We start from the raw sequence: 25,742 nt of genomic DNA on the forward strand, positions 1-25,742 counted from the left end.
ATGTTCAACACAAATCACGTGTTTTTTTATGCTAAAAAAAATCTGACACATCTTTTGAGAGTATGATTGAGCCAATAAAGTTTTATTGAGCGTAATGTTTGGCAGTCTTATAATTATTTTTTTATCCACTTGAAAACTGATTAAATCAAGCCAGAGACTGTCTGCTGTTCACCAGACTCTTACAGTGGAGGTCTGGTGACACATGATAACACCACCCTCCAGTGGTGACAGAGAGGCATGAATATCTCATACAGACGGCAGAAAAAAAAACACTTGAGTACAATCGTGTAAAACAGAATCACAAACATAACATTCAAAATCAGATGGCAAACACAGAAAAATATTCAAATTAATCCATCTGGTATTGCATATATCATATATACACCATAACCACAAGCCCTATAACGTAAAATACACCAGCAATGCTAGTAATGTTAGAAAGACGGAGACAGCAATAAAATGTGTTACATTGCAACAGATTATGTTTTTAGAAGTAATTTGTTGATGTATTCATTTTATTTCTCTCCTATGATATGGAACTTGAAAATTGCCTAATTGTTTTTATATTTTCTGCTCCTTAAAGCTGCAGTGGGTAGAAATGGAGCTTCGGAGTTTGCGAGTGATTGACAGCTGCCTCCGTTGAATGAACAGCCAATAGGAATGCTCTCTCTCTCTGAAATGACCTGTGATTTTAAAGCCTGAAAACAGAGCCATGAAGAGGTGCAGAAGTCTAGTTTTCTCTCAGAACACTTGAATTACAATATGCTGAAAAGTTATTATGGAAGTTTTGCGCAATGATGCCAAAAACATTCTGCCTACTGTCACTTTAAAGGAACAGTGTGTAGCATTTAGGGGGATCTATTAGCAGAAATGGAATATAATATTCATGACTATGTTTTTATTGGTGTATAATCACTTGAAACTAAGAATTGTTGTGTTTTGGTTAGCTTAGAATGAGTCTTTCATATCTACATAGGGAGCGGGTCCTCTTCATGGGGTCCGCCATGTTTTTACAGTAGCCCAGAATGGACAAACCAAACTCTAGCTCTAGAGAGAGACTTTCATGTTTTTACGTATCCTGAAGGCCACCGTAGTTCTCCGACACACTCGTGAAACTGAGGTAACGTGAGCCGTAGAGTTCAAAACCGTGGTACCACCAGCCGCTGTTCTGCTCCTAAAGTAGTGTTATTGTGGTATGGATAGCCTTTGAGTGAGGCCAACCACAGTTTTGCACTCGGCGGCTCACGTTACAGTAGTCATGGAAAGGTTGGAGTGAGGGTTGCAATCTGCAACCACACCGCTAGATGTTACTAAATCCTACACACTGTACCTTTAAAAAACTGAAAATATAACACCGAACTGGTACTTGTTATGATATTGATCTTGACTTCAGTACCAGCAGACTGTCAGAGGGTTTGGATCTGGTGCTCTGACTCTAATGTTAAAATATGCCGACAGTGGCATGGAGATGAGAGGAGAGCTCATAGCATGAATACTTGTCATGTTGTCTGCATCATAGAAGGAGAGCTTCTTGGATGTACAGTTTAGGTAAATCCCAATATTTCGAGGTCTGTCTCCAAATGCTAGCTCGGTGGCATATTTCTTTCCATCATATTTCAGGAAATTATCTTTTATCCCTAGTTCCCAGTAGTCCCGATGTTGAATATCTATTGGTACTCTGACCAAAGGCTGTGTTTCAGCCTGATCCTGTGTTGGAGCCAAAGACAAAGCCTTTGGGTTCAAAGGTACTCTGACCAAAGACTGTGTTTTGGCCTGATCCTGTGGTGGAGCCAAAGACAAAGCCTTTGGGTTCAAAGGTACTCTGACCAAAGGCTGTGTTTTGGCCTGATCCTGTGGTGGAGCCAAAGACAAAGCCTTTGGGTTCAAAGGTACTCTGACCGAAGGCTGTGTTTTGGCCTGATCCTGTGTTGGAGCCAAAGACAAAGCCTTTGGGTTCAAAAGTACTCTGACCGAAGGCTGTGTTTTGGCCTGATCCTGTGGTGGAGCCAAAGACAAAGCCTTTGGGTTCAAAGGTACTCTGACCAAAGGCTGTGTTTTGGCCTGATCCTGTGGTGGAGCCAAAGACAAAGCCCGTGGGTTCAAAAGTACTCTGACCAAAGACTGTGTTTTGGCCTGATCCTGTGGTGGAGCCAAAGACAAAGCCTTTGGGTTCAAAGGTACTCTGACCAAAGACTGTGCTTTGGCCTGATCCTGTGGTGGAGCCAAAGACAAAGCCTTTGGGTTCAAAGGTACTCTGACCAAAGACTGTGTTTAGGCCTGATCCTTTGGTGGAGCCAAAGCCAAAGCTTTGGGGTTCAAAGGCACTCTGACCAGAGGCTGTGTTTTGGCCTGATCCTGTGGTGGAGCCAAAGACAAAGCCTTTGGGTTCAAAAGTACTCTGACCAAAGTCTGTGTTTTGGCCTGATCCTGTGGTGGAGCCAAAGCCAAAGCTTTGGGGTTCAAAGGTACTCTGACCAAAGGCTGTGTTTTGGCCTGATCCTGTGGTGGAGCATAAGCCAAAACTTTGGGCTTTGCCTGATCCTGTAACGGTACTCTGATCAAAGGCTGTGCTTTGGCCTGATCCTGTGGTGGACCCAAAACCAGACGAGTAACCTGATGAAGTTTGGTTGCTTTCGGGAGTACTAACTAAACTCCCCCCATCATCAGACACAGTTATATCTGTACTATTTCCTTTGAGTGAGAACAGCTCTGCTTCTTCCCTCTGTGTATTGGCCAGGCTCTCCGTAGCAAGGATATCACCACGAAGGTTCTCCATACCCTTCTCCAACTCCTGTCTCAGAGATGCAGCTGCTTCTTTGATTGGTTTGAACTTGTGTCCTTCATGTCTGTCCCCATCTCGGCATGTGATACAAGCTAACTGCTGATCTGTGACGCAGAACAGTTTCAGCTTTTCTTCATGCTCAAGGCACAACTCAGCCGCCTGTAAAAAAATGAATTTATCTATTAATAAACACAACAGCTAAAGGATGATGATACACTACAAGAGTAAAAAAATGGCAGCTGATACAAAGCAGTGATAGTGGCTGTAAAGAAATAGATGTTACAGATGAGTACAATGCAATTATTTCTTCTGAGTTTAATAAATATTTGCAGTCATCATAGAACAACAGGTGGGTCTTCAAAGGGAGAGAGATGTTGTGCACATTTACATATTAGTATCAGTAACTTCATTAATAAAACATTTGCAACCTACAGTATGTTCTTCTACTGCAAAAAAAAGTTATTATTATTCAGCTTTTTCGCAACCCTACTCCTCCCACATTTCAACATTCATTTCAACATAGAAACTCAAATTCAAACACCGAAACGCGCAGATCAATTAAGACATTGGTTATTACTTTCCTCATTCATAACGTTCATATTTTCCGAAATATTAAACATTTTCCTGCAAAACAATTCTCCATTAAAATGAGAGGATGGTCAGAATTTTGAACTCTTAACTGCTCATTCATACTTTAACATGGAAACACCATTCAAACTTTAAATTACGCCACATCTTTTATACATTATGGCTGTTATTCAACTTTTAAATCCCTTTTAAACTTTTTAAAATATCTAAATTATATAGTAATAACTGAGACAACAAAGAAATGAGCTTTCCTCCGAATATATGAATTAACGATTAATGATTAAACGTGCACGCGCGCAACAGTTGCATGCGCGTATTAATGTTTAGAATAAAGCACTGATAGCTAGCCTACATTTAGCTGAATCTGAAACGTGTGTAGAAATAAAATTACACAAGAGAAACAGTATGATCCATGTGATCGACATTTAAACCTGCAACAAGCTTAACATCTGATCACTACTTACTTTGTGGTGTTTTATTCAATGTGTTATTAATGATGCATCTATAATTTCAAATGTTTCAAAGCTGTGGATGTGAATTCTTTGAACATTTCATCCCATCCTCTCCTGGGTTTGGAGTGGGATATAGTTTCCCCGTGAATACTATTCTAAAACCAAAAACCTTATATTGGGGGAAAAAAGTACACATAGCCTACCACCTAATGCACAAAATATTAAATCAGTCGAATCACACCAATATTTCTGTTTAACCTAGTTTATTCTATATAGGCCTGGCTTAATCAAACACTGTGGACAAATAGTGACACACTTTGGACGTCTGATACTGTGAGGTTAAACATGAGATCACATGAGACTACAAAGGCCTGTGCTATTCAGGATATCTGCTCAATATCAACATCTGCACCGCAGAACTGGCCATACATACATACAAATAAACACATACAAATGACTAACTACATTTCCTTGTGAATAGCAGCAACATACCTCTGCTTTCTCCTTCTCTTTCTTTACCTTCTCCGCTTCTTTGGCCTTTTCAGCGAGGCTTTTGAGTATATGGATGGTTGGAAGCCATTCCGCTTCTGATGGAACAGCTGTCTCACACTCTGGACAGTGGTGCTGTGAACTCTCAACATCTGTAATAATGCATTCTCTGCAGAAGGAGTGTCCGCAGAGAATATTCACTGAATCTGTGAAGATAGTGTAACAAATAGGACAAGTCAGATCTTGGGAGTATAAAGCAGACGTCATGTCTCTCTGTGCTCTGCAGACGGACTGACTGGGCAATATTTTCATCCGTCAGTTTAACTTTCCTCAGTTTCACTTTCTTCAGTTTCACTTTCCTCAGTTTCACTTTACTGTAAAAGCCGCACCCCATCTATCACTCACTTCAGTTGTCACTCCAAGTTTTCATGGCCAGATAATTACCGGAATAACACATTAGTAGACTACCACCAACAGAATTACTGGCAAAAATACAGTTTTAAATCACTTCACCATTAAGACTCGGTCAGATATAATAATATATTAGATTAGTGTAACATCACACTCTAGTGGTCAGATGGTGAAACTGCTGCATGGTGACCAACATCAGCTCACAACTCTTCACACAGTTCTCTATGCAGCTCAACGCAACAGTTAATCTGTCATCCAATGCACTAACGCAGGGGTCAGCAACCTGCGGCTCTTTAGCTCCTCTCCAGTGGCTCCCTGTGGATTTTTAAAAGTGGAAATGAATAACTGTTTTTCGTGTACATTTTCATTTTTATGTATCATTGTTGTAGGTCTATGGTACGACCGAGTATCAGGGTTTTCTTTTTTTTTTAAATGAAGTAATTCCAGTCATGAAATACAAACTATAGGCCTACATATTCACTATGTAAGGGATAATGTACAGCGAGCCGGTCATTGGTGTAAATGAATCCCCGACAGGGCGATGCTGCACCCCGACGCAAAGCGTCTGTCTCTGGGGCTGCAGACCTGTTGGGGGTTAATCAGTGGCATGGGACATACCTGGGCCCACTGTGCCCCATGCATATAAGCCAGCACAACATCCATGCAGCACATGTTCATTCAACCAGGGAGCGGACTACTGAGATTCTACCCACCTATTTGTTTTGATGTAAATTAATCACATTGTTATTATGTGGGTCTCCCGTTTTTTCCAGGAGCCGGGCTGTGACTGACATGTTACAGTTAAAGGTACTGTTTGTAACTCCTTACACGTATAAATTTGGTCGGTGTCTCATGCGCGCTCGCGTGTGGCTCACTGCAGAAGACGGGAGGCTGAAGCAGGAAAAGCCAACACCAGGATCAGCAGTGATTCATGGAGAGACCTTCCTTTGGTCAGCTAACATTACTGCCAAGCAGGTGAAATATAGAGTGATATATAGCTGACGTGTGTCGCCTCACTGTTTTGACCGATGCTCGTTCATGTCTATGTAGAGCGAGAACAAGCGCGAGCGCGAGCAACAGGACGCTGACTCTCGTTGACTTAACAGCCACATGTTTCGCTGTTAACAAGCAATTTCTGATTCCTACATAGAGTCCCTTTAAGTCTGCTCCAGTTTTCACATGCTTCAACAAAAGTGTCATAGTGGCTGTGTCATTTCTTTCTTTCTAAGTTCTAAGCCACTACAAAAGTTAGGGGAACAAAGTAAATATACCATACCTAAATATGCACATTGACCTACACACTTCTGACACATCATCATACTGGATTTCATATTTCATAATGAGAAATGGGCTAATGAAGACAAAAATTAAGTTCTAAATTAAATGCTAATTTCAAAATTCTAATTAAATGTTCAACACAAATCACATGTTTTTTTATGCAAAAAAAAATCTGACAGATCTTCTGAGAGTATGATTGAGCCAATACAGTTTTATTGAGCATAATATTTGGCAGTCATATTATTTTTTTTGTATTCACTGAAAACTGATTAAATCAAGCCAGAGACTGTCTGCTGTTCACCAGACTCTTACAGTGGAGGTCTGGTGACACATGATAACACCACCCTCCAGTGGTGACAGAGAGGCATGAATATCTCATACAGACGGCAGAAAAAAAACATTTGAGTACAATCGTGTAAAACAGAATCACAAACATAACATTCAAAATCAGATGGCAAACACAGAACAAATTTAGAAAACAAAATTCAAATTAATTCATCTGGTATTGCATATATCATATATACATCACAACCACAAGCCCTATAATGTAGAATACACAAGCAATGCTAGTAATGTTAGAAAGACAGAGACAGACCTATAAAATGTGTTACATTGCAACAGATTATGTTTTTAGAAGTCATTTGTTGATGTATTCGTTTATTTTCTTCTTCTGTGATATGGAACTTGCCTAATTGTTTTTATATTTTCTGCTCCTTAAAGCTGCAGTGGGTAGAAATGGAGCAAATATGATTAAAAAAAAGTATCGGAGTTTGCGAGTGATTGACAGCTGCCTCCGTTGAATGAACAGCCAATAGGAATGCTCTCTCTCTCTCTCTGAAATGACCTGTGATTGGCCAAAGTCATGTCCTGTCACGGGCTAGATTTTTTAAAGCCTGAAAACAGAGCCATGAGGAGGTGCAGAAGTCTAGTTTTCGCTTAGAACACTTGAATTACTCAGGCATTAATATCTCATACAGACGGCAAAAAAAACACTCGAGTACAATCGTGTAAAACAGAATCACAAACATAACATTCAAAATCAGATGGCAAACACAGAAAAAAATTCAAATTAATTAATCTGGTATTGCATATATCATATATACACCATAACCACAAGCCCTATAATGTAGAATACAGCCAGCAATGCTAGTAATGTTAGAAAGACGGAGACAGCAATAAAATGTGTTACATTGCAATAGATTATGTTTTTAGAAGTCATTTGTTGATGTATTCATTTTATTTTTCTCCTATGATATGGAACTTGGAAATTGCCAAATTGTTTTTATATTTTCTGCTCCTTAAAGCTGCAGTGGGTAGAAATGGAGCTTCGGAGTTTGCGAGTGATTGATAGCTATCTCCGTTGAATGAACAGCCAATAGGAATGCTCTCTCTCTCTGAAATGACCTGTGATTGGCCGTCACAGGCTCGATTTTTTAAAGCTTGAAAACAGAGCCATGAAGAGGTGCAGAAGTCTAGTTTTCTCTCAGAATACTTGAATTACAATATGCTGAGAAGTGATTATGGAAGTTTTGCGCAATGATGCCAAAAACATTCTGCCTACTGTCGCTTTAAAGGAACAGTGTGTAGCATTTCGAGGGATCTATTAGCAGAAATGGAATATAATATTCATAACTATGTTTTCATTAGTGTATAATCACCTGAAACTAAGAACTGTTCTGTTTTCATTAGCTTAGAATGAGTCCTTCATATCTACATAGGGAGCGGGTCCTCTTCATGGAGTCCTCAATGTTGCTCCTCCATGTTCCTACAGTAGCCCAGAACGGACAAACCAAACTCTGGCTCTAGAGAGAGACTTTCACGTTTTTACGTAACCTGAAGGCCACCGTTGTTCTCCGACACGCTTGCGAAAGTGAGGTTACGTGAGCCGTAGAGTTCAAAACCGTGGTACCGCCAGCCGGCGTCTTATTATGGTATAGATGGCCTTTAAGTGAGGCCAACCACAGTTTTGCACTCGGCGACTCACGTTACAGTAGTCATGGAAAGGGAGGAGTGAGGGTTGCAATCTGCAACCACACCGCTAGATGCTACTTAATCCTTCACACTGTATCTTTAAAAAGCTGATAATATAACACTGAACTAGTACTTGTTATGATATTGATCTTGACTTCAGTACCAGCACACCGTCAGAGGGTTTGGATCTGGTGCTCTGACTCTAATGTTTAAATATGCCGACAGTGGCATGGACATGAGAGGAGAGCTCATAGCGTGAATACGTGTCATGTTGTCTGCATCATAGAAGGAGAGCTTCTTGGATGCACAGTTTAGGTAAATCCCAATCTTTCGAGGTCTGTCTCCAAATTCTAGCTCGGTAGTTTTATCTGGACGACAGGTGGCATATTTCTTGCCATCATATTTCAGGAAATTATCTTTTATCCCTAGTTCCCAATAGTCGCGGTGTCCAACCTCTATTTCCCAGTAATGTTGCCCTGAACTGAACTCATTGACACTGAACACATGTTTCTTTGTGCTTGAAGAGGCTTGGGTTTGGCCTGATCCTGTAAAGGTACCCTGATCAAAGGCTCTGTTTTGGCCTGATCGTGTGGTGGCGCCAAAGCTTTTGGGTTTGCCTGATTTTCTTAAGGCATGCCAATCAAAGGCTCTGTTTTGGCCTGATTGTGCGGTGGCGCCAAAGCTTTGGGGTTTGCCTGGTCCTGTTAAGGTACTCCGACCATAGCCTGTGTTTTGGTATGATTCTGTGTCGTAGTCATCATCAGACGAGTAAAATAATGAAGCTTGGTTGCTTTCGGGAGTACAAAACAAACTCCGCCCATCATCAGACACAGTTATATCTGTACTGTTGCTTTTGAGTGAGAGCAGCTCTGCTCGAGGCTGGATTACCTGAAGCATCTCCTTCCATATGAAGAACTGCAGGTGGCTTTCATAAGGCCCCAAAGAGAGAGAGGTATTCACCACTTTGAGATCATTTGCTTTGGGCCTGAATACATGTTCTGGACTCATCCTGCTGTTACACTCAGTCCAACTCTTTAAGAGTCTCGCAGAGTCTTCAATTTTCAGAACTGATGTCAGCTTTCCCTCCAGCTGTCTGCTCTCAGACAGAGCTGTTTCTATAGCATTTAATCTCTCTCTCATTTTCTCAGCATCATCTTCCTCTTTGTATTTCAGCTCATTCTTTATCTCATCTTCTCTCTTTCTCAGAAACTGGTGCATCTCCTCAAACTGTCTGAAGATTTGGGTCATCAGCTGCTGAGACTTCTCTTTGTTTTTAGTTATTTCATCCCTCTGTGTATTGGCCAGGCCCTGCTTAAAAAGGATATCACCACAAAGGTTCTGCATACCCTTCTCCAACTCCTGTCTCAGAGATGCAGCTGCTTCTTTGATTGGTTTGAACTTGTGTCCTTCATGCGTGTCCCCATCTCGGCATATGATACACGCTAACTGCTGATCTGTGACGCAGAACAGTTTCAGCTTTTCTTCATGCTCAAGGCACAACTCAGCCACCTGTAAAAAAATGAATTTATCTATTAATAAACACAACAGTTAAAGGATGATGATACAGTACAAGAATAAAAAAATGTTGGCTGATACAAAGCAGTGATAGTGTCTGTAAAGAAATAGATGTTACAGATGAGTACAATGCAATTATTTCTTCTGAGTTTAATAAATATTTTGCAGTCATCATAGAACAACAGGTGTGTCTCCAAAGGGAGAGAGATGTTATGCACATTTATATATTAGGATCAGTAACTTCATTAGTAAAACATTCACTTTTTTAACATTAATTTCAACATAGAAACTCAAATTCAAACACCAAAACGTGCAGATCAATTAGGACGCACGCTATTACTTTCCTCATTCATAACGTTCATATTTTCAGAAATATTAAACATTTTCCGGCAAAACAATTCTCCATTAAAGGGCAGCCTGTGTGTGTGAAGTGGTGGTAGGCATCATGGGGGTAGAGGAGGAAGGCAGGTCCTCGTCCTCCCTTGAAGTAGTTCAGTTCAATGTATTTCATTTTTAAAAAGAAGTGGATGTGATGAAAATGCATGTGAATTGAAAAGTGGAGTGATAAATTGTCAAGCTATTTGATTAATTCAAAGCTAATTTGACTAAAGGTCGTGATATGATGAAAACAGAGCCAAGAAACTGTTCTTGTTATCTTGTTATAATGTGAAAAGTTTAATGTTAAAATGTGATAATTTATAAATATGACATGTTTCACGTTATAACGTAATGACTTATGCTTATAATATGAAACATTTCAAGTTATAGCAAGATGAATTGGTCTCGGGCGGAGGTGGACTCTGTGTGGTACATTTGTGAGCTGGCCTTTTCCAATGAACTCACCATGGCCCAAAACACGGAAACCCCTTCTTAGTGAACGCATACTTATCACAATACCGTCCACCGTGTTCAATAACAGCAGAATCTCGCCGTGTCAACCCAAGCATGTACTTAATCAAATCATGTAAATAAACCATATTCCTCAATGTATCTGCTCTCTGCACACCGTTTCCTAATTCAAACATGAGTTTCATACTATAACAATATAGCCTAAGTAATCAATTTGTAACCTGAAACGTTTTGTTATAACACGACCAAACGTTTATTGTTGTAACGTGATAAGTTTGTATGTGGGAATAACATAAAAATATCTTGTTATAACAATATTCTTTTCACGTTAAAACCTAATACTGATCCGTTTTTCTTTTTCTGGCATGACAGCAATAAGCTATGGGAACTCAGAACTCAGACTGCATGTCCCCACAGAGGACAGTGACGTCAGTCCATCATTGGGACCTCTCTCCCCTTCATTTTCATTTTCAACATTTTCACTAGGGCCTCCGGATCATAAAAGACCCCTCCCAACCCTCCCACGGACTCTTCCTCAGGGTTCCACAAACTGCTACTGCTGCTACTTTTGCACTACTTACACTTGACACTTATTTATATTTGTACTTTACTATTTACTTTACTATGATAGTTAGCCTACATTTAGTTGAATCTGAAAACAGTATGATCCATGTGATCGACATTTAAGCTTAACATCTGATTACTACTTACTTTGTGGTGTTTTATTCAATGTGTTATTAATGATGCATCTATAATTTCAAATGTTTCAAAACTGTGGATGTGAATTCTTTGAAAATTTGATCCAATTCTCTCGTGAGTTTGGAGTGTTAGTGTAAGGCAGGCTTCTCGTTGCCTTAACTATAAACTTACTTGTTACTTAATTAAACTACTGTATAGGGCTGTGGGTAAAGCAAGAGCACGGGGAGAGCTTCGTCTGTGCAACAGGATCCACTTTAATGTCTCAACTCAAGCGTAGGGAAATTGAACACTCATAACCAAAAGATGGCACATCACTTCTTACTTCATATCACTCCGCCAATCTTAATCATCACTCAATTTACAAGCAAGTAGGATGCGCTATATTATATAGTTCCAGATCTAACTTAAGGAGCAGAATACAATATGTATACTGTATAAAAAAAAATCTTTACAAAAATAAATCTAATCTTACATTCGTATTAGAATAGTATTCTACTATTGTAAAACGAATGTAAGATTAGATTTAGTAGAATACTATTCTAAAACCAAAAACGTTATATTGGAAAAAAAAGGACACATAGCCTACCGCCTAATGCACAAAATATTAAATCAGTTGAATCACGCCAATATTTCTATATAACCTAGTTTATTCTAACAGTATTGACATGTGAATGATACACTATAGGCCTGGCCTAATCAAACACTGTGGACAAATAATGACGCACTTTGGACTTCTGATACTGTGAGGTTAAAACATGAGATTACATGAGACTACAAAGGCATGTGCTATTCAGAACTGACCATACAGAGACATACAAATAAACACATAAAAATGACTAACTACATTTACTTGTGAATAGCAGCAACATACCTCTGCTTTCTCCTTCCTTTTCTTTACCTTCTCCGCTTCTTTGGCCTTTTCAGCGAGGCTTTTCAGTATATGGCTGGTCGGAAGACGTTCTGTTGGAACTGCTGTCCCACACTGTGGACAGCGGTGCTGTGAACTCAGAACATCTGTAATGCATTCTCTGCAGAAGGAATGTCCGCAGATAAGAGTCACTGGATCTGTGAAGATAGTCCAACAAATAGGACAAGTCAGATCTTGGGAGTATAAAGCAGACGCCATGTCTCTCTGTGCTCTGCAGGCGGACTGACTGGGCAATATTTTCCTCCGTCAGTTTAACTTTCCTAAGTTTCATTTTCCTGTAATTGGCGCCCCCCCATCTATCACTCAATTCAGTTTAGTGATGGGAATTCCGGCTCTTTCTAGTGAGCCAGATCATTTGGCTCAGCTCACCAAGAAGAGCCAGCTCTTTCTTCTCCCAAACGGCTCTTTGTTTTACCACTTCTGCCTTTTTATAATTCAGCCAAATATAGCGCTGTTTTGAGCTATGATTAGTATGTGTGCACATATATCACTAAAATTATTCAATATAATTATACTAAACCTTATAATTTACAGAATACCATAATTTTACATGCTGCTTCGTTTCCGACTGTCACTCATCTTGTCTGCTATTCGCGCACCGCACTCTCTTTCTCTCCTCCTCTTCCACCTGCTCTGTACCTGTAGACCGTCAGCGCCCCGCCCCTCCCTGCTTGATGGTATGATCCTTGTCTGTCATCACGTGATTGGTCGCACAGACATCATTAACACAACATTCAGTCACAGTCATTGCATGCATGGAATGCCCGTGTCGCGGATAAGATCATCCTATCATTCTGCTTTGAATTAATAAAAAAAAACGTCTCTCGGACAGGAGCCGGCTCCCATCGTTCACTTAAAAGAGCCGGCTCATCACTACTTCAGTTGTCACTCCAAGTTTTCATGGCACGGTAATTAACAGAACAACACATTAGTAGCCTACCACCAACAGAATTGCTTCGACAAAAGTGCCATTGTGGCTGTGTCATTTCTTTCTTTCTAAGTTCTAAGCCCCTACAAAAGTTAGGGGAACAAAGTAAATATACCATACCTAAATATGCACATTGACCTACACTCTTCTGACACATCATACTGGATTTCATATTTCATATAGAGAAATGGGCTAATGAAGACAAACATGAAGTTCTAAATGAAATGCTAATTTCAAAATTCTAATCAAATGTTCAACACAAATCACATGTTTTTTTTTATGCTAAAAAAAAATCTGACACATCTTTTGAGAGTATGATTGAGCCAATAAAGTTTTATTGAGCATAATATTTGGCAGTCTTATTACTATTTTTGTATTCACTGAAAACTGATTAAATCAAGCCAGAGACTGTCTGCTGTTCACCAGACTCATACAGTGGAGGTCTGGTGACACATGATAACACCACCCTCCAGTGGTGACAGAGAGGCATGAATATCTCATACAGACGGCAGAAAAAAAACACTTGAGTACAATCGTGTAAAACAGAATCACAAACATAACATTCAAATTCAGATGGCAATCACAGAACAAATTTAGAAAACAAAATTCTAATTAATTCATCTGGTATTACATATATCATATATACACCATAACCACAAGCCCTATAATGTAGAATACACAAGCAATGCTAGTAATGTTAGAAAGACAGAGACAGACTTATAAAATGTGTTACATTGCAACAGATTATGTTTTTAGAAGTCATTTATTGATGTATTAATTGTATTTCTCTCCTGTGATATGGAACTTGCCTAATTGTTTTTATATTTTCTGCTCCTTAAAGCTGCAGTGGGTAGATATGGAGCAAATATGATAAAAAAAAAAGTATCGGAGTTTGCGAGTGATTGACAGCTGCCTCCGTTGAATGAACAGCCAATAGGAATGCCCTCTCTCTCTCTGAAATGACCTGTGATTGGCCAAAGTCTCCCGCCACAGGCTAGATTTTGTAAAGCCTGAAAACAGAGCCAATAGGAGGTGCAGAAGTCTAGTTTTCGCTCAGAACACTTGAATTACAATATGCTGAAAGGTTATTATGGAAGTTTTGCGCAATGATGCCAAAAACATTCTGCCTACTGTCGCTTTAAAGGAACAGTGTGTAGCATTTCGGGGGATCTATTAGCAGAAATGGAACATAATATTCATAACTAATTTTTTTATTGGTGTATAAACATCTGAAACTAAGAATTGTTGTGTTTTCGTTAGCTTAGAATGAGTCCTTCATATCTACATAGGGAGCGGGTCCTCTTCATGGAGTCCTCCATGTTGCCCCTCCATGTTTTTACAGTAGCCCAGAACGGACAAACCAAACTCTGGCTCTAGAGAGAGCCTTTCACGTTTTTACGTAACCTGAAGGCCACCGTAGTTCTCCGGCATGCTTGTGAAACTGAGGTAACGTGAGCCGTAGAGTTCAAAACTGTGGTACCGCCAGCCGCCGTCTGACTTCTGTTGCTCCTAAAATAGTCTTATTATGGTATAGATGGCTTTTGAGTGAGGCCAACCACAGTTTTGCACTCGGCGACTCACGTTACATTAGTCATGGAAAGGGAGGAGTGAGGGTTGCAATCTGTAACCACACCGCTAGATGTTACTAAATCCTACACACTGTATCTTTAAAAAGCTGATAATATAACACTGAACTAGTACTTGTTATGATATTGATCTTGACTTCAGTACCAGCACACCGTCAGAGGGTTTGGATCTGGTGCTCTGACTCTAATGTTAAAATATGCCGACAGTGGCATGGAGATGAGAGGAGAGCTCATAGCGTGAATATGTGTCATGTTGTCTGCATCATAGGAGAGCTTCTTGGATGCACAGTTTAGGTAAATCCCAATCTTTCGAGGTCTATCTCCAAATTCTAGCTCGGTGGTTTTATCTGGATGACAGGCGACATATTTCTTGCCATCATATTTCAGGAAATTATCTTTTATCCCTAGTTCCCAGTAGTCGCGGTGTCCAACCTCTATTTCCCAGTAATGTTGCCCTGAAGTGAATTCATTGACACTGAACACATGTGTGTTTGTGCTTGAGGAGGTAACGATACAGGCAATCATTTGGGCTTGGGCTGATCCTGTGTAGGAGCCCAAGCCAAAGCCAAAGTTTGGGGGTTGACCTGATCCTGTAAAGGTACCCTGATAAAAGCCTGTGTTTTGGCCTGATCCTGTGGTGGAGCCGAAGTCAAAGCCAAAGCTTTGGGCTTTGCCTGATTCTGTAAAGGCAGGCTGACCAAAGGCTGAGCTTTGGCCTGATCCTGTGGTGGAGTTAAAACCAGACGAGTAACCTGATGGAGTTTGGTTGCTTTTGGGAGTACTAAACAAGCTCCGCCCATCATCAGACACAGTTATATCTGTACTGTTGCTTTTGAGTGAGAGCAGCTCTGCTCGAGGCTGGATTACCTGAAGCATCTCCTTCCATATGAAGAACTGCAGGTGGCTTTCATAAGGCCCCAAAGAGAGAGAGGTATTCACCACTTTGAGATCATTTGCTTTGGGCCGGAATACATGTTCTGGACTCGCCCTGCTGTTACACTCAGTCCAGCTCTTTAAGAGTCTCGCAGAGTCTTCAATTTCCAGAACTGATGTCAGCTTTCCCTCCAGCTCTCTGCTCTCAGACAAAGCTGTTTCTATAGCATTTAATCTCTCTCTCATTTTCTCAACAGCATCGTCCTCTTTGTGTTTCAGCTCATTCTTTATCTCATCTTCTCTCTTTCTCAGAAACTGGTGCATCTCCTCAAACTGTCTGCAGATTTGGGTCATCAGCTGCTGAGATTTCTTTTTGTTTTGAGTTATTTCTTCCCTCTGTGTATTGGCCAGGCTCTCTGTATCAAGGATATCACCACGAAGGTTCTCCATACCCTTCTCCAACTCCTGTCTCAGAGATGCAGCTGCTTCTTTGATTGGTTTGAATTTGTGTCCCTCATGCCTCTCCCCATCTCGGCATATGATACAAGCTAACTGCTGATCTGTGACGCAGAACAGTTTCAGCTTTTCTTCATGCTCAAGGCACAACTCAGCCGCCTGTAAAAAAAAATAATTTATCTATTAATAAACACAACAGCTAAAGGATGATGATACACTACAAGAGTAAAAGAAAAAATGTCGACTGATACAAAGCAGTGATAGTGGCTGTAAAGAAATAGATGTTACAGATAAGTACAATGCAGCCATCATAGGACAACAGGTGTGTCTCCAAAGGGAGAGAGATGTTGTGCACATTTACATATTAGTATCAGTAACTTCATTAATCAAGCATTCGCAACCTACAGTATGTTCTTCTACTGCAAACAAAAGTTATCATTATTCAGCCTGTTTTTTCGCAACCCTACTCCTCCCACATTTCAACATTCATTTCAACATAGAAACCCAAATTCAAACACCAAAACGTGCAGCTCAATTAGGATGTTGGTTATTGCTTTTCTTATTCATAACGTTCATATTTTCAGAAATATCAAACATTTTCCGGCAAAACAATTCTCCATTAAAATGAGAGGATGGTTAGAATTTTGAACTCTTAACTGCTCATTCATACTTTAACATGGAAACACTATTCAAACTTTAAATTACACCACATCTTTCATACATTATGGCTGTTAGTCAACTTTTAAATCCCTTTTAAACTTTTTAAAATATTTAAATTATACTGTAATAACTGATTAAACGTGCACGCGCGCAACAGATTACATGCATGCGCGTACATCATGTTTAGGATAAAACACTGATAGTTAGCCTACATTTAGTTGAATCTGAAACATGTGTAGAAATAATATTGCAGCAGGAGAAACAGTATGATCCATGTGATCAACATTTAAACCTGCAACAAGTTTAACATCTGATCACTACTTACTTTGTGGTGTTTTATTCAATGTGTTATTAATGATGCATCTATAATTTCAAATGTTTCAAAGCTGTGGATGTGAATTCTTTGAACATATCATCCCATCCTCTTGTCAGTTTGGAGTGGGATATAGTTTCCCTGTGAATACTATTCTAAAACAGAAAACGTTATATTGGAGAAAAAAAAGTGCACATAGCCTACCGCCTAATGCACAAAATATTAAATCAGTCAAATCACGCCAATATTTCTATATAACCTAGTTTATTCTAACCGTATTGAAGTTTGAATGCTAGAGGCCTGGCCTAATCAAACACCGTGGACAAATAATGACGCACTTTGGACGTCTAATACTGTGAAGTTAAAACATGAGATCACATGGGACTACAAAGGCCTGTGCTATTCAGGATATATCTGCGCAATATCAATATCTGCATCGCAGAACTGGCCAAACATACATACAAATAAACACATACAAATGTCTAACTACATTTCCTTGTGAATAGCAGCAACATACCTCTGCTTTCTCCTTCTCTTTCTTTACCTTCTCCGCTTCTTTGGCCTTTTCAGCGAGGCTTTTCAATATATGGCTGGTCGGAAGACGTTCTCCTTCTGTTGGAACAGCTGTGTCACACTCTGGACAGCGGTGCTGTGAACTCAGAACATCTGTAATGCATTCTCTGCAGAAGGAGTGTCCGCAGAGAAGATTCACTGGATCTGTGAAGATAGTCCGACAAATAGGACAAGTCAGATCTTGGGAGTATAAAGCAGACGCCATGTCTCTCTGTGCTCTGCAGATGGACTGATTGGGCAATATTTTCATCTGTCAGTTTAACTTTCCTCAGTTTCACTTTCCTGTAAAAGCCGCACCCCATCTATCACTACTTCAGTTTAGTGATGGGAATTCCGTCTCTTTCTAGTGAGCCAGATCATTTGGCTCAGCTCACAAAGACGAGCCGGCTCTTTCGGCTCCCAAACGGCTCTTTATTTTACCACTTCTGCCTTTTTATAATTCAGCCAAATGTGGCGCTGTTTTGAGCTATGATTAGTATGTGTGCACATATATCACTTAAATTATTCAATATAATTGTACTAAACCTTATAATTTACAGAATACCATAATTTGACATGCTGCTTCGTTTCCAACCGTCACTCATCTTGGACTGCTATTTGCGCACCACACCCTGCTTGATGGTATGATCCTTGTCTGTCATCACCTGATTATTCGTACGGACGTCATTAACACAACATTCAGTCACAGTCATTGGATGCATGGAATGCCCGTGATGCCTAGATAAGATCATCCTATCATTCTGCCTTGAATTAAAGTCTCTTGGACGGAAGCAGGCTCCCATCGTTCACTAAAAAGAGCCGGCTCAAAGAGCTGTTTCGTTCGTGACCGAAACATCACTACTTCAGTAGTCACTCCAAGTTTTCATGGCCAGAATAATATATAAGATTAGTGTAACATTACACTCTAGTGGTCAGATGGTGAAACTGCTGCATGGTGACAAACATTTCTCTATCAGCTCACAACTCTTCACACAGTTCTCTATGCAGCTCAGCGCAACAGTTAATCCATCATCCAATGCACCAATGCATCAAAAACACTAGATACACATCTCAGGATCAACGCTTGGACCAGAACACTGACATATTTTTTTACAATTGGTACATTTCCCAATACAATAGGGATTTTTCCTTTTTTCTTTTTTTTTTTAAATGAAGTAATTCCAGTCATGAAATACAAACTATAGGCCTACATATTCACTATGTAAGGGATAATGTATAGCGAGCCGGTCATTGTTGTGAAAGAATCCCCGACAGGGCGATGCTGCACCCCGACGCGAAGCGTCTGTCTCTGGGGCTGCAGACCTGTTGGGGGTTAATCAGTGGCATGGGACATACCTGTGCCCGCTGTGCTCCATGCATATAAACTGGAAAAACAAAGTTCGGTAACTTGTGTTTGGTTGATTATTTCTCTGTTGTTACAATGCTAATTGGCATTGTATTTTACATCGTTGAAAAGCCTGTTTATTTACCTTCGCAATGATGTCCAACTTGTAAGGATCATGCATTTGTGGGATGAGCAGCGCAGCTGATTATGTGGGTAGCGCCCAAGAAAACTTTCCAAAATGCTGTCAATGGTAAACAGTGTATTCTCCTGTTGGTGTTGACTCTTGTTTTGAGTTGTTTGGTGGATTGGATGATTGAACTCTCTATCAGTAACAAAGAACAAACAAGGCATATTGGCTATTTTACATTTCATTCATTTAATACAATATGTCAGGAGCCTCAGTAGCGGGTGGAAGATCCATACGCAGCCACAACAGCCTGGCACCTCCTCCTCATGCTGGTCACCAACCTGGTCACACGTTGCTGTGGGATGGCGTTCCATTCCATTCCCCATTCTCTCTACTCCCACATTGTGGAGGTAGTCTGTGATAACCCTGGCTCTGTGGGGGCGAGCGTTGTCATCTTGGAGGATGAAGTTAGGTCCCAGATTGTGGAGATATGGGATCGCCACTGGCTGCAGAATCTCATTCCGATATCTCCCTGCATTGAGATGGCCTTAAATGATGACAAGCCTTGTTTTGCCAGTGAGGGAGATGCCGCCCCACACCATGACACTGCCCCCACCAAAAGCTGTTACTCCATCGGTGCAACAATTAGCATAGGGTTCTCCGCGTCGTCTCCATACTTTGACCCTGCCATCCAACTTTGGCAGACAGAACCTGGACTCATCACTGAACATGACATTCCCCCACACGTTCAGGTTCCATTGTCTGTGTTGTCGACACCAGCGCAAACGGGCCTGACGTTGAAAGGCAGTCATTGCAGGCTTCCTGGTAGCCTTATGAGAATACACTGTTTACCATTGGCAGAGCATTTTGGCAATTTTTTCTTGGGTGCTACCCACATAATCAGCTGTGCTGCTCATCCCACAAATGCATGATCCTTACAAGTTGGACATCATTGCGAAGGTAAATAAACAGGCTTTCCAACGATGTAAAATACAATGCCAATTAGCATTGTAACAACAGAGAAATAATCCACCAAACACAAGTTTCCAAACTTTTTTTTCCCAGTATATAAGCCAGCACAACATCCATACAGCACATGTTCATTCAACCAGGGAGCGGACTACTGAGATTCGTATTTGTTTTGATGTAAATTAATCACGTTGTTATTACATGTGTCTCCCATTTTTTCCAGGAGCCGGGCTGTGACCGACATGTTACAGTTAACGGTACTGTTTGTAACTTCTTACACGTATAAATCGGGTCGGTGTCTCGTGCGCGGTCGCGTGTGGCTACGCTGTTCCAACAAAAACTACACAGAAGCACCAAAACCGCAAAGTTATATCTAGTGAAGCCCGTCTTGCGAAAACAGTGTTAACTCTTCCTGCTCCAGCTCCCCGACCATGGTCGGAAGACACAGGGGGGACCGTAGCTTTGGTCTCCATCAGGGCCGGAGTCCATGCTGCTCTGCTCCTCTGCCTGCCTGCTTGCCTTCACTCACACACCGCGCTCAATCTCACTCGCTCCACCTCTCACGTGCTTGCGCACACGCTACACACTGCAGAAGACGGGAGGTTGAAGCAGGACAACACAGTATCAGCATCGATTCATGGAGAGACCTTTGTCTGGTCAGCTAACATTACTGCCAAGCAGGTGAAATATAGAGTGATATTGTGGTTTTAGCTGACGTGTGTCGCCTCACTGTTTTGACCGATGCTCGTTCATGTCTATGTAGAGGAGCACAAGCGCGACAGGACAGGACGCTGACTTTCATTGACTTAACGGCCACATGTGTCGCTGTTAACAAGCAATTTCTCATTCTTACATAGAGTCCCTTTAAGTCTGCTCCAGTTTTCACATGCTTCAACAAAAGTGTCATTGTGGCTGTGTCATTTTGTTTCTTTCTAAGTTCTAAGCCCCTACAAAAGTTAGGGGAACAAAGTAAATATACCATACCTAAATATGCACAGTGACCTACACACTACTGACACGTCATCATACTGCATTTCATATTTCAGTTCTAAAGTTCTAAAGTTCTAAAGTCAATACTAATTTCAAAATTCTAATAAAATATTCCACTCTATATTATATCATATTTAATTTTCCCCATAATTGGAGTAAATACAATAAATATTACAGACTAAGTGGGCAATGACAGAAAGGTATTTTAACCCAGTATTTTGAACTTTGTTAAGGTCATGGCCAAGTCACAAAGCTACTCATCAGTCATAATTGTGACTCGTCTGCCGACTGCTGGTTCAGCTTGACTGTTCAGCTCAGCAATTGGTCCAGAGCCGATAGCACCACAGGGGATGAACATCATTGGACAAGATGGCCTCTGAATTCAGTGAATCTTAAGTATAGGGGGTGATTAATGCCAAAAACAAGAAGCAGGGGAAGAAGGTTGATAAGAAGACAACATAAGTTGTAAACAACATCACTTCTCCCTTGGATACTTTAACCCTCATCCCCACTGGGGTCCCTGCAGACCCCACACGTCTACTTTTTGTCATATCTCACAGGTGCTTTATTCTATCATTCCAATTTTCCATGACTTTGTCAAACAATTTGTTCCTAAATGACATATCATAGCTCTCTGTTTCTCTTTTAATTAGTGCTTTTTAAATAAACTTTTTAAATACCAATGTATTGGGTTCCTCTGGGACCCCAGTCAAAAGCACCCCATTGCAAGACCACCTGACAAAGGATCTGAAAACTGGGGGTCCGAAAATAAATGACATGCTACACACAATCCGCCGCAGTACTATGTATGTCTGCCTCAAAGTCTTTCTTGTAAAAGAATCAGGAATAAATTAATTATGGATATAAACAAGTAAACAACGATTAATGTCAAATACATACAGCTTTTTTTTTTAAATAATAAAAAGTGCAAATGCTGCGTGCACATAGATATCATGACAGGGAAAGGAAAGTAATTTTCTTTGAATGAAAAAACGACGTGTGGGTGAAGCCGCCCACGTCAAGCGGATTGATAGCACCTGAAACATGCAGCCAGCTCATGCAGACCGCTGCTCATCTCCCTCCACGCCTCTACCGGGTGAGACAGTGAGGAGTCCAGTGCGCCGTTCTTCTGCATGCACGCAATGGATTGCGCGCTCGCGCTGCAGAGGACAGAGCTGGCAAGCTGGCGCATGTCTGGAGAGTGAACCGGAGTAACGTTTAACATTTTTTTTACAAATAAAAGTGCTTAAAAAAAACACTTTCATACAACGTTTGCTGTCCTTAAATACAAGGTGCAAATCCTTAGTATAGATACAATCGTTCTTTTTGCGTTTCAGATCAATTTTATATCGATATACGTCTCCCGTGAAGGACAACTTGCCGAGTACCTATCGATGTAGTTGGATCGTAGGAATATAAATTGATACGTCGATGTATTAGATGAATCGTTACACCCCTACTTATAAATTAGTAATACAATTTTAAAATCAACTCTAAAAGAGACAAGAAGTAAAGATCCTAAAATAGGTGCTCTGTGCTCTCTTTTACTTGTTTTTGTTAAATAATAATCGGCCTAATGATATCAATAATAATAATAATAATAATATGTAGTCTATTTATTTGTTTATCTATATGCTATATCATTTTCCTGGTCTGAAGCTAAGAGCTATTCCTCGTTGGTGGCATCAATCACCCTCCATACAGAAGGGCTTTCACCGCGGTTACAACTCGCTCGCACCATAAAACAGAAGGGCGCTATAACCAGATAACCAGCAGCGTTGCAATCATTTCTACCACATTTTGTAGCCTTTCCCCCACCAAGAGACGCAATGATGCACGAATGACGGAACATGATGTGAGAAGAACGGACTAAAAGAAACATGTATTTGAAGGTAAGCCTGTTTATTTCTGCTGTGTAACACTGGTGGTGATCTAGAAGGATGCGCTCCGTACGTGCTGCTGCTGCTGCTCAGCATCAGCAGCATGGATATATATATATATATATATATATATATATATCCATATATCCATGTATTCACGTACAAAGCTGAAATGGATGCCTAAAAATACATCCACTCAGTAATCTGCGACATCAGTGGTGATTTTTTTGTGACAGAGACGCTGCTGCTGCTGCTGCTCTCCATCATCTCCTAATGTCCTTATAATAATTGATAGGCTAAAAAATGAACAAGAGGCTTGTTCATCAGCTGCATCTGGTCGCATTAATCCTTCACATGGAGCTTCTTCCTCTAATCCGGGCATGTTCAACACAAACTGCGCTGTAGAAAAAAAATACTCTCATTCAAGCCTGCAACACACCATGGAGTCCGCATGAAGCCTAAATACCAAAACAACGCATGATTATTATAGAGGATATATTGTAATAATGTCTCCTTTGTCTACTGCTGTTAAATTTTGATATTGTAATTTACAGGAGAATATAGAATATAGCATATACCGTGGCCTATTCCCTGGCACGTGCCTTTGATTTGTTGAATCGATGATTTAAAGCGACTGTAGAGGCTACAACACCTCTCCATGTATGTCAGTGAAGGGTTCCTATACAGGGAGGGACCACTGCTGGGTTTCCATGGGAAGGGATGTCGAAACCAGGAGTCAAAACGATCCTTAATCATGTCATCGTGTGTTTTCATGTCATTGTCAGTGTATAGACGGATACATTCAGTGCCAAACCCCGGATCACTAGGTATAGGACTATCTGTGTTGCATCAGCTTCCTGGAAGCATGCGTAAAACGTCTGCGAAGTCTACAGGACTGACTATTTGTGTCATCCTACGTGTCGTCTGTAGCGTTGCATGCTTTGTTTCCTATCATGGTTGTGTGCGCTGCCTGCTGTGGCCAGAAACACCCACACCTGCGCTCCGGGCGCACCACAGAGCTGAGCATGCTCTCTGGGCTCCATGTGATGCAGCACGGAACGTTCATCAGGGGGATTCCCAAACCTGTGAACTGTGAACCTGATCTGACTCTGATGCGTTTCAATCTGAGAGATCAATCAGGATTTTATACTCAGTTTGAGGTTTTCACAAGATTTACTGCCCTAGGATAATACTGTGGTATAGATATATAGAGATGTAGATCATGGTATTTTATATCTTAAAGGGGAAATTACCTTAAATTACTAAAGATCCCATCTAGGCATGTTTGAAGACTTCAAAATGCAGCATGTAATCCAGCTTTACTGTAGGGATGTCACGATACCAGAAATCTAGTAGTCGATACCAATACCAGTGAATTTACACGATTCTCGATACCAAAATCGATACCACGGTAAAAAACAAAATAAAACAACAACAATAAATCCCATGTAATTCAACACGCACTCTTTTATTAAAAACTCTTTTATTATTCATTTGAACGTTACAAAAACAGAGGCATGTAGCCTTTAAGTAATAAATAAAAAGAATTGACCCATTTTGTTAATTTTGGCGTATCACCGGCATGTTACGCTACATACTGACCGTGAACGCAGCTGATCTGTCAGCTCAGAGTAGTAGGAGCAGGAGGCAGAGGATTTATTGTTGAAGCGAAAAGCAAACGCACCTATTTGGCAATATTTCACAATTAATCCCAATGCTATAAGGGAACCATAACGTTAATGAGGTAATCGCCGTCACAGCCGGTGTGCACGGAGCAGCGGCGCCAGGTAGACCCCCGCAGCGGAGCCCGCGAGTCAGCGCTCTGCACATATTGACCGTCATCTTTTCTTGTAAAATGTCCGGTGTTATCGGTGACACCGGTGTTGTCACAAGTTGTTGTTGTTGTTATTAACCGGTGGGAAAATCTTCCTCACTGTCACATCCCTACCAATGACCATTACAGGCATTGTACGGTACCTATACTGTAGAAAAAGAGTACCGTCACTTTTTTAAAATTTTGGCATCGACTTGGTACCAAAGTTATCGGTTCTCGTGACATCCCTACTTCACTGTTTGTCATTTTATATCAGCCTCATTATCTACTGTTCGTTCTCCTAACGTCGCTTCAGTTACTGCAGACAGAACATTTACTGCATCTGCTTCACGTTTCATTAATCTGGCAACAGGTTAGAACAGAACAGAACACAGATTCAGTATACAGGGGATAATATACAAATAGAACAATAACATATGAGTCAGAGGTATATCACACTACAAAACTCTTATGAAACATACAGATATTAAGTGTCTTTTTGTAGCCTGTTAGTTGAATAAAAAATAGTTTTACATATTGCTCAACATCCTTCGGGAAAACAACTAAATCAATTTAAATTTAACAATAAAAAACTAAAATTGTTTTATTGTTAAATTTATATTCATGAATAAAAGATTTTATCAACATCATTATCAAATTTACCTTAAAAAAAAGATTTGTCTTCATTTCTTGGGTTTTTGAAGCATCAGTAGAGCGAAGCTGTCCATCCGCTCTCTTGTGGCGTCCTGCCACTGCCGCGCCCTCGGTTAAAATCCATTCCCGCCGTTAGCTTACAGACCGAGTACCTAGCTACTGCTCAATTAAAAAAAAGGGATCTCAAAAAAGAAAAGTGAGAAAATAAAATAAATTTGGATGATTTTTTTTGTGTTTTTAAAATGTTATATCGTTTCTATTATGCAACTGTAATTTAAGTTTTAATCTAGCACTTTACTACCAGTTTGTCACACTCTCGAACATACAGTGGTAGAGAACTGAAGATTTGGAAATCATCATTGGACCAATGCAATGTCAATATTGTATTCTGGTTGTTGATTGATAACAAGACAGGTTGGACATGCACGGATGGACAAAAGACACCTGCTGCAGATGGTGTCTGATCACGGCGACAGTGTGACGTCACTTTGACTGTACGGACACTCGTGACCCTCATGGAGGCGGCAGGCATAAATAGATATATGTATATATGTCACTTTCAGTTCTGCTGAAGACTTGCTAAGCTAAGCTAGTAGTTCAAACGCCCTGAATCACTGTCTGGACCGTCAGTGAA

General features: G+C 40.5%; 3 protein-coding genes across 4 annotated transcripts in view; 1 reads left to right on the top strand and 2 right to left on the bottom strand.

The window, feature by feature from the left end:
* Positions 1 to 1,555: 1,555 nt before the first annotated feature.
* Positions 1,556 to 8,128, bottom strand: LOC141772344 (uncharacterized). Of its 2 annotated transcripts, none has more exons than XM_074643225.1 (2): positions 4,342 to 8,128; positions 1,556 to 2,941 (listed from the first exon to the last, which is right to left on the bottom strand). In XM_074643225.1, exons 1-2 carry the CDS (start codon positions 4,621 to 4,623, stop codon positions 1,697 to 1,699), a joined length of 1,527 nt encoding a protein of 508 aa, XP_074499326.1. In that variant the 5' UTR covers positions 4,624 to 8,128; the 3' UTR covers positions 1,556 to 1,696. The 2 variants fall into 2 exon arrangements, with proteins under 2 accessions (XP_074499326.1, XP_074499325.1); XM_074643224.1 differs by having other exon boundaries at positions 4,315 to 8,128.
* On the bottom strand, positions 8,128 to 17,706 carry LOC141771965 (uncharacterized). Its single transcript, XM_074642516.1, has 4 exons — positions 17,296 to 17,706; positions 14,616 to 15,964; positions 11,906 to 12,203; positions 8,128 to 9,480 (listed from the first exon to the last, which is right to left on the bottom strand). Exons 1-4 carry the CDS (start codon positions 17,599 to 17,601, stop codon positions 8,128 to 8,130), a joined length of 3,306 nt encoding a protein of 1,101 aa, XP_074498617.1. The 5' UTR covers positions 17,602 to 17,706.
* Positions 17,707 to 22,476: 4,770 nt separating this feature from the next.
* slco4a1 (solute carrier organic anion transporter family, member 4A1) overlaps positions 22,477 to 25,742 on the top strand; it is a 32,760-nt gene continuing 29,494 nt past the window's right edge. Inside the window, exon 1 of the mRNA XM_074643233.1 lies at positions 22,477 to 22,653. The gene's annotated coding sequence lies outside the window, so the exon portion shown is untranslated. The remainder of the gene's footprint in view (positions 22,654 to 25,742) is intronic.

Source organism: Sebastes fasciatus, chromosome 8 (genome assembly GCF_043250625.1).
Source record: "Sebastes fasciatus isolate fSebFas1 chromosome 8, fSebFas1.pri, whole genome shotgun sequence".
Lineage (NCBI taxonomy): Eukaryota > Metazoa > Chordata > Actinopteri > Perciformes > Sebastidae > Sebastes > Sebastes fasciatus.

Bases quoted from the DNA above. Each gene is read 5' to 3' on its own strand.
- LOC141772344 (XM_074643224.1), bottom strand. From the start codon at position 4,623: ATGAAAATATTGCCCAGTCAGTCCGTCTGCAGAGCACAGAGAGACATG. The intron at 2,942-4,314 runs GTATGTTGCTGC...ATTTTTTTACAG, and splicing joins AAGAGAAGGAGAAAGCAGAG to GCGGCTGAGTTGTGCCTTGA.
- LOC141771965 (XM_074642516.1), bottom strand. From the start codon at position 17,601: ATGAAAATATTGCCCAATCAGTCCATCTGCAGAGCACAGAGAGACATG. The intron at 15,965-17,295 runs GTATGTTGCTGC...TTTTTTTTACAG, and splicing joins AAGAGAAGGAGAAAGCAGAG to GCGGCTGAGTTGTGCCTTGA. The intron at 12,204-14,615 runs AAGTCAAGATCA...AAACTGACGGAG, and splicing joins CTGACGGTGTGCTGGTACTG to GAAAATATTGCCCAGTCAGT.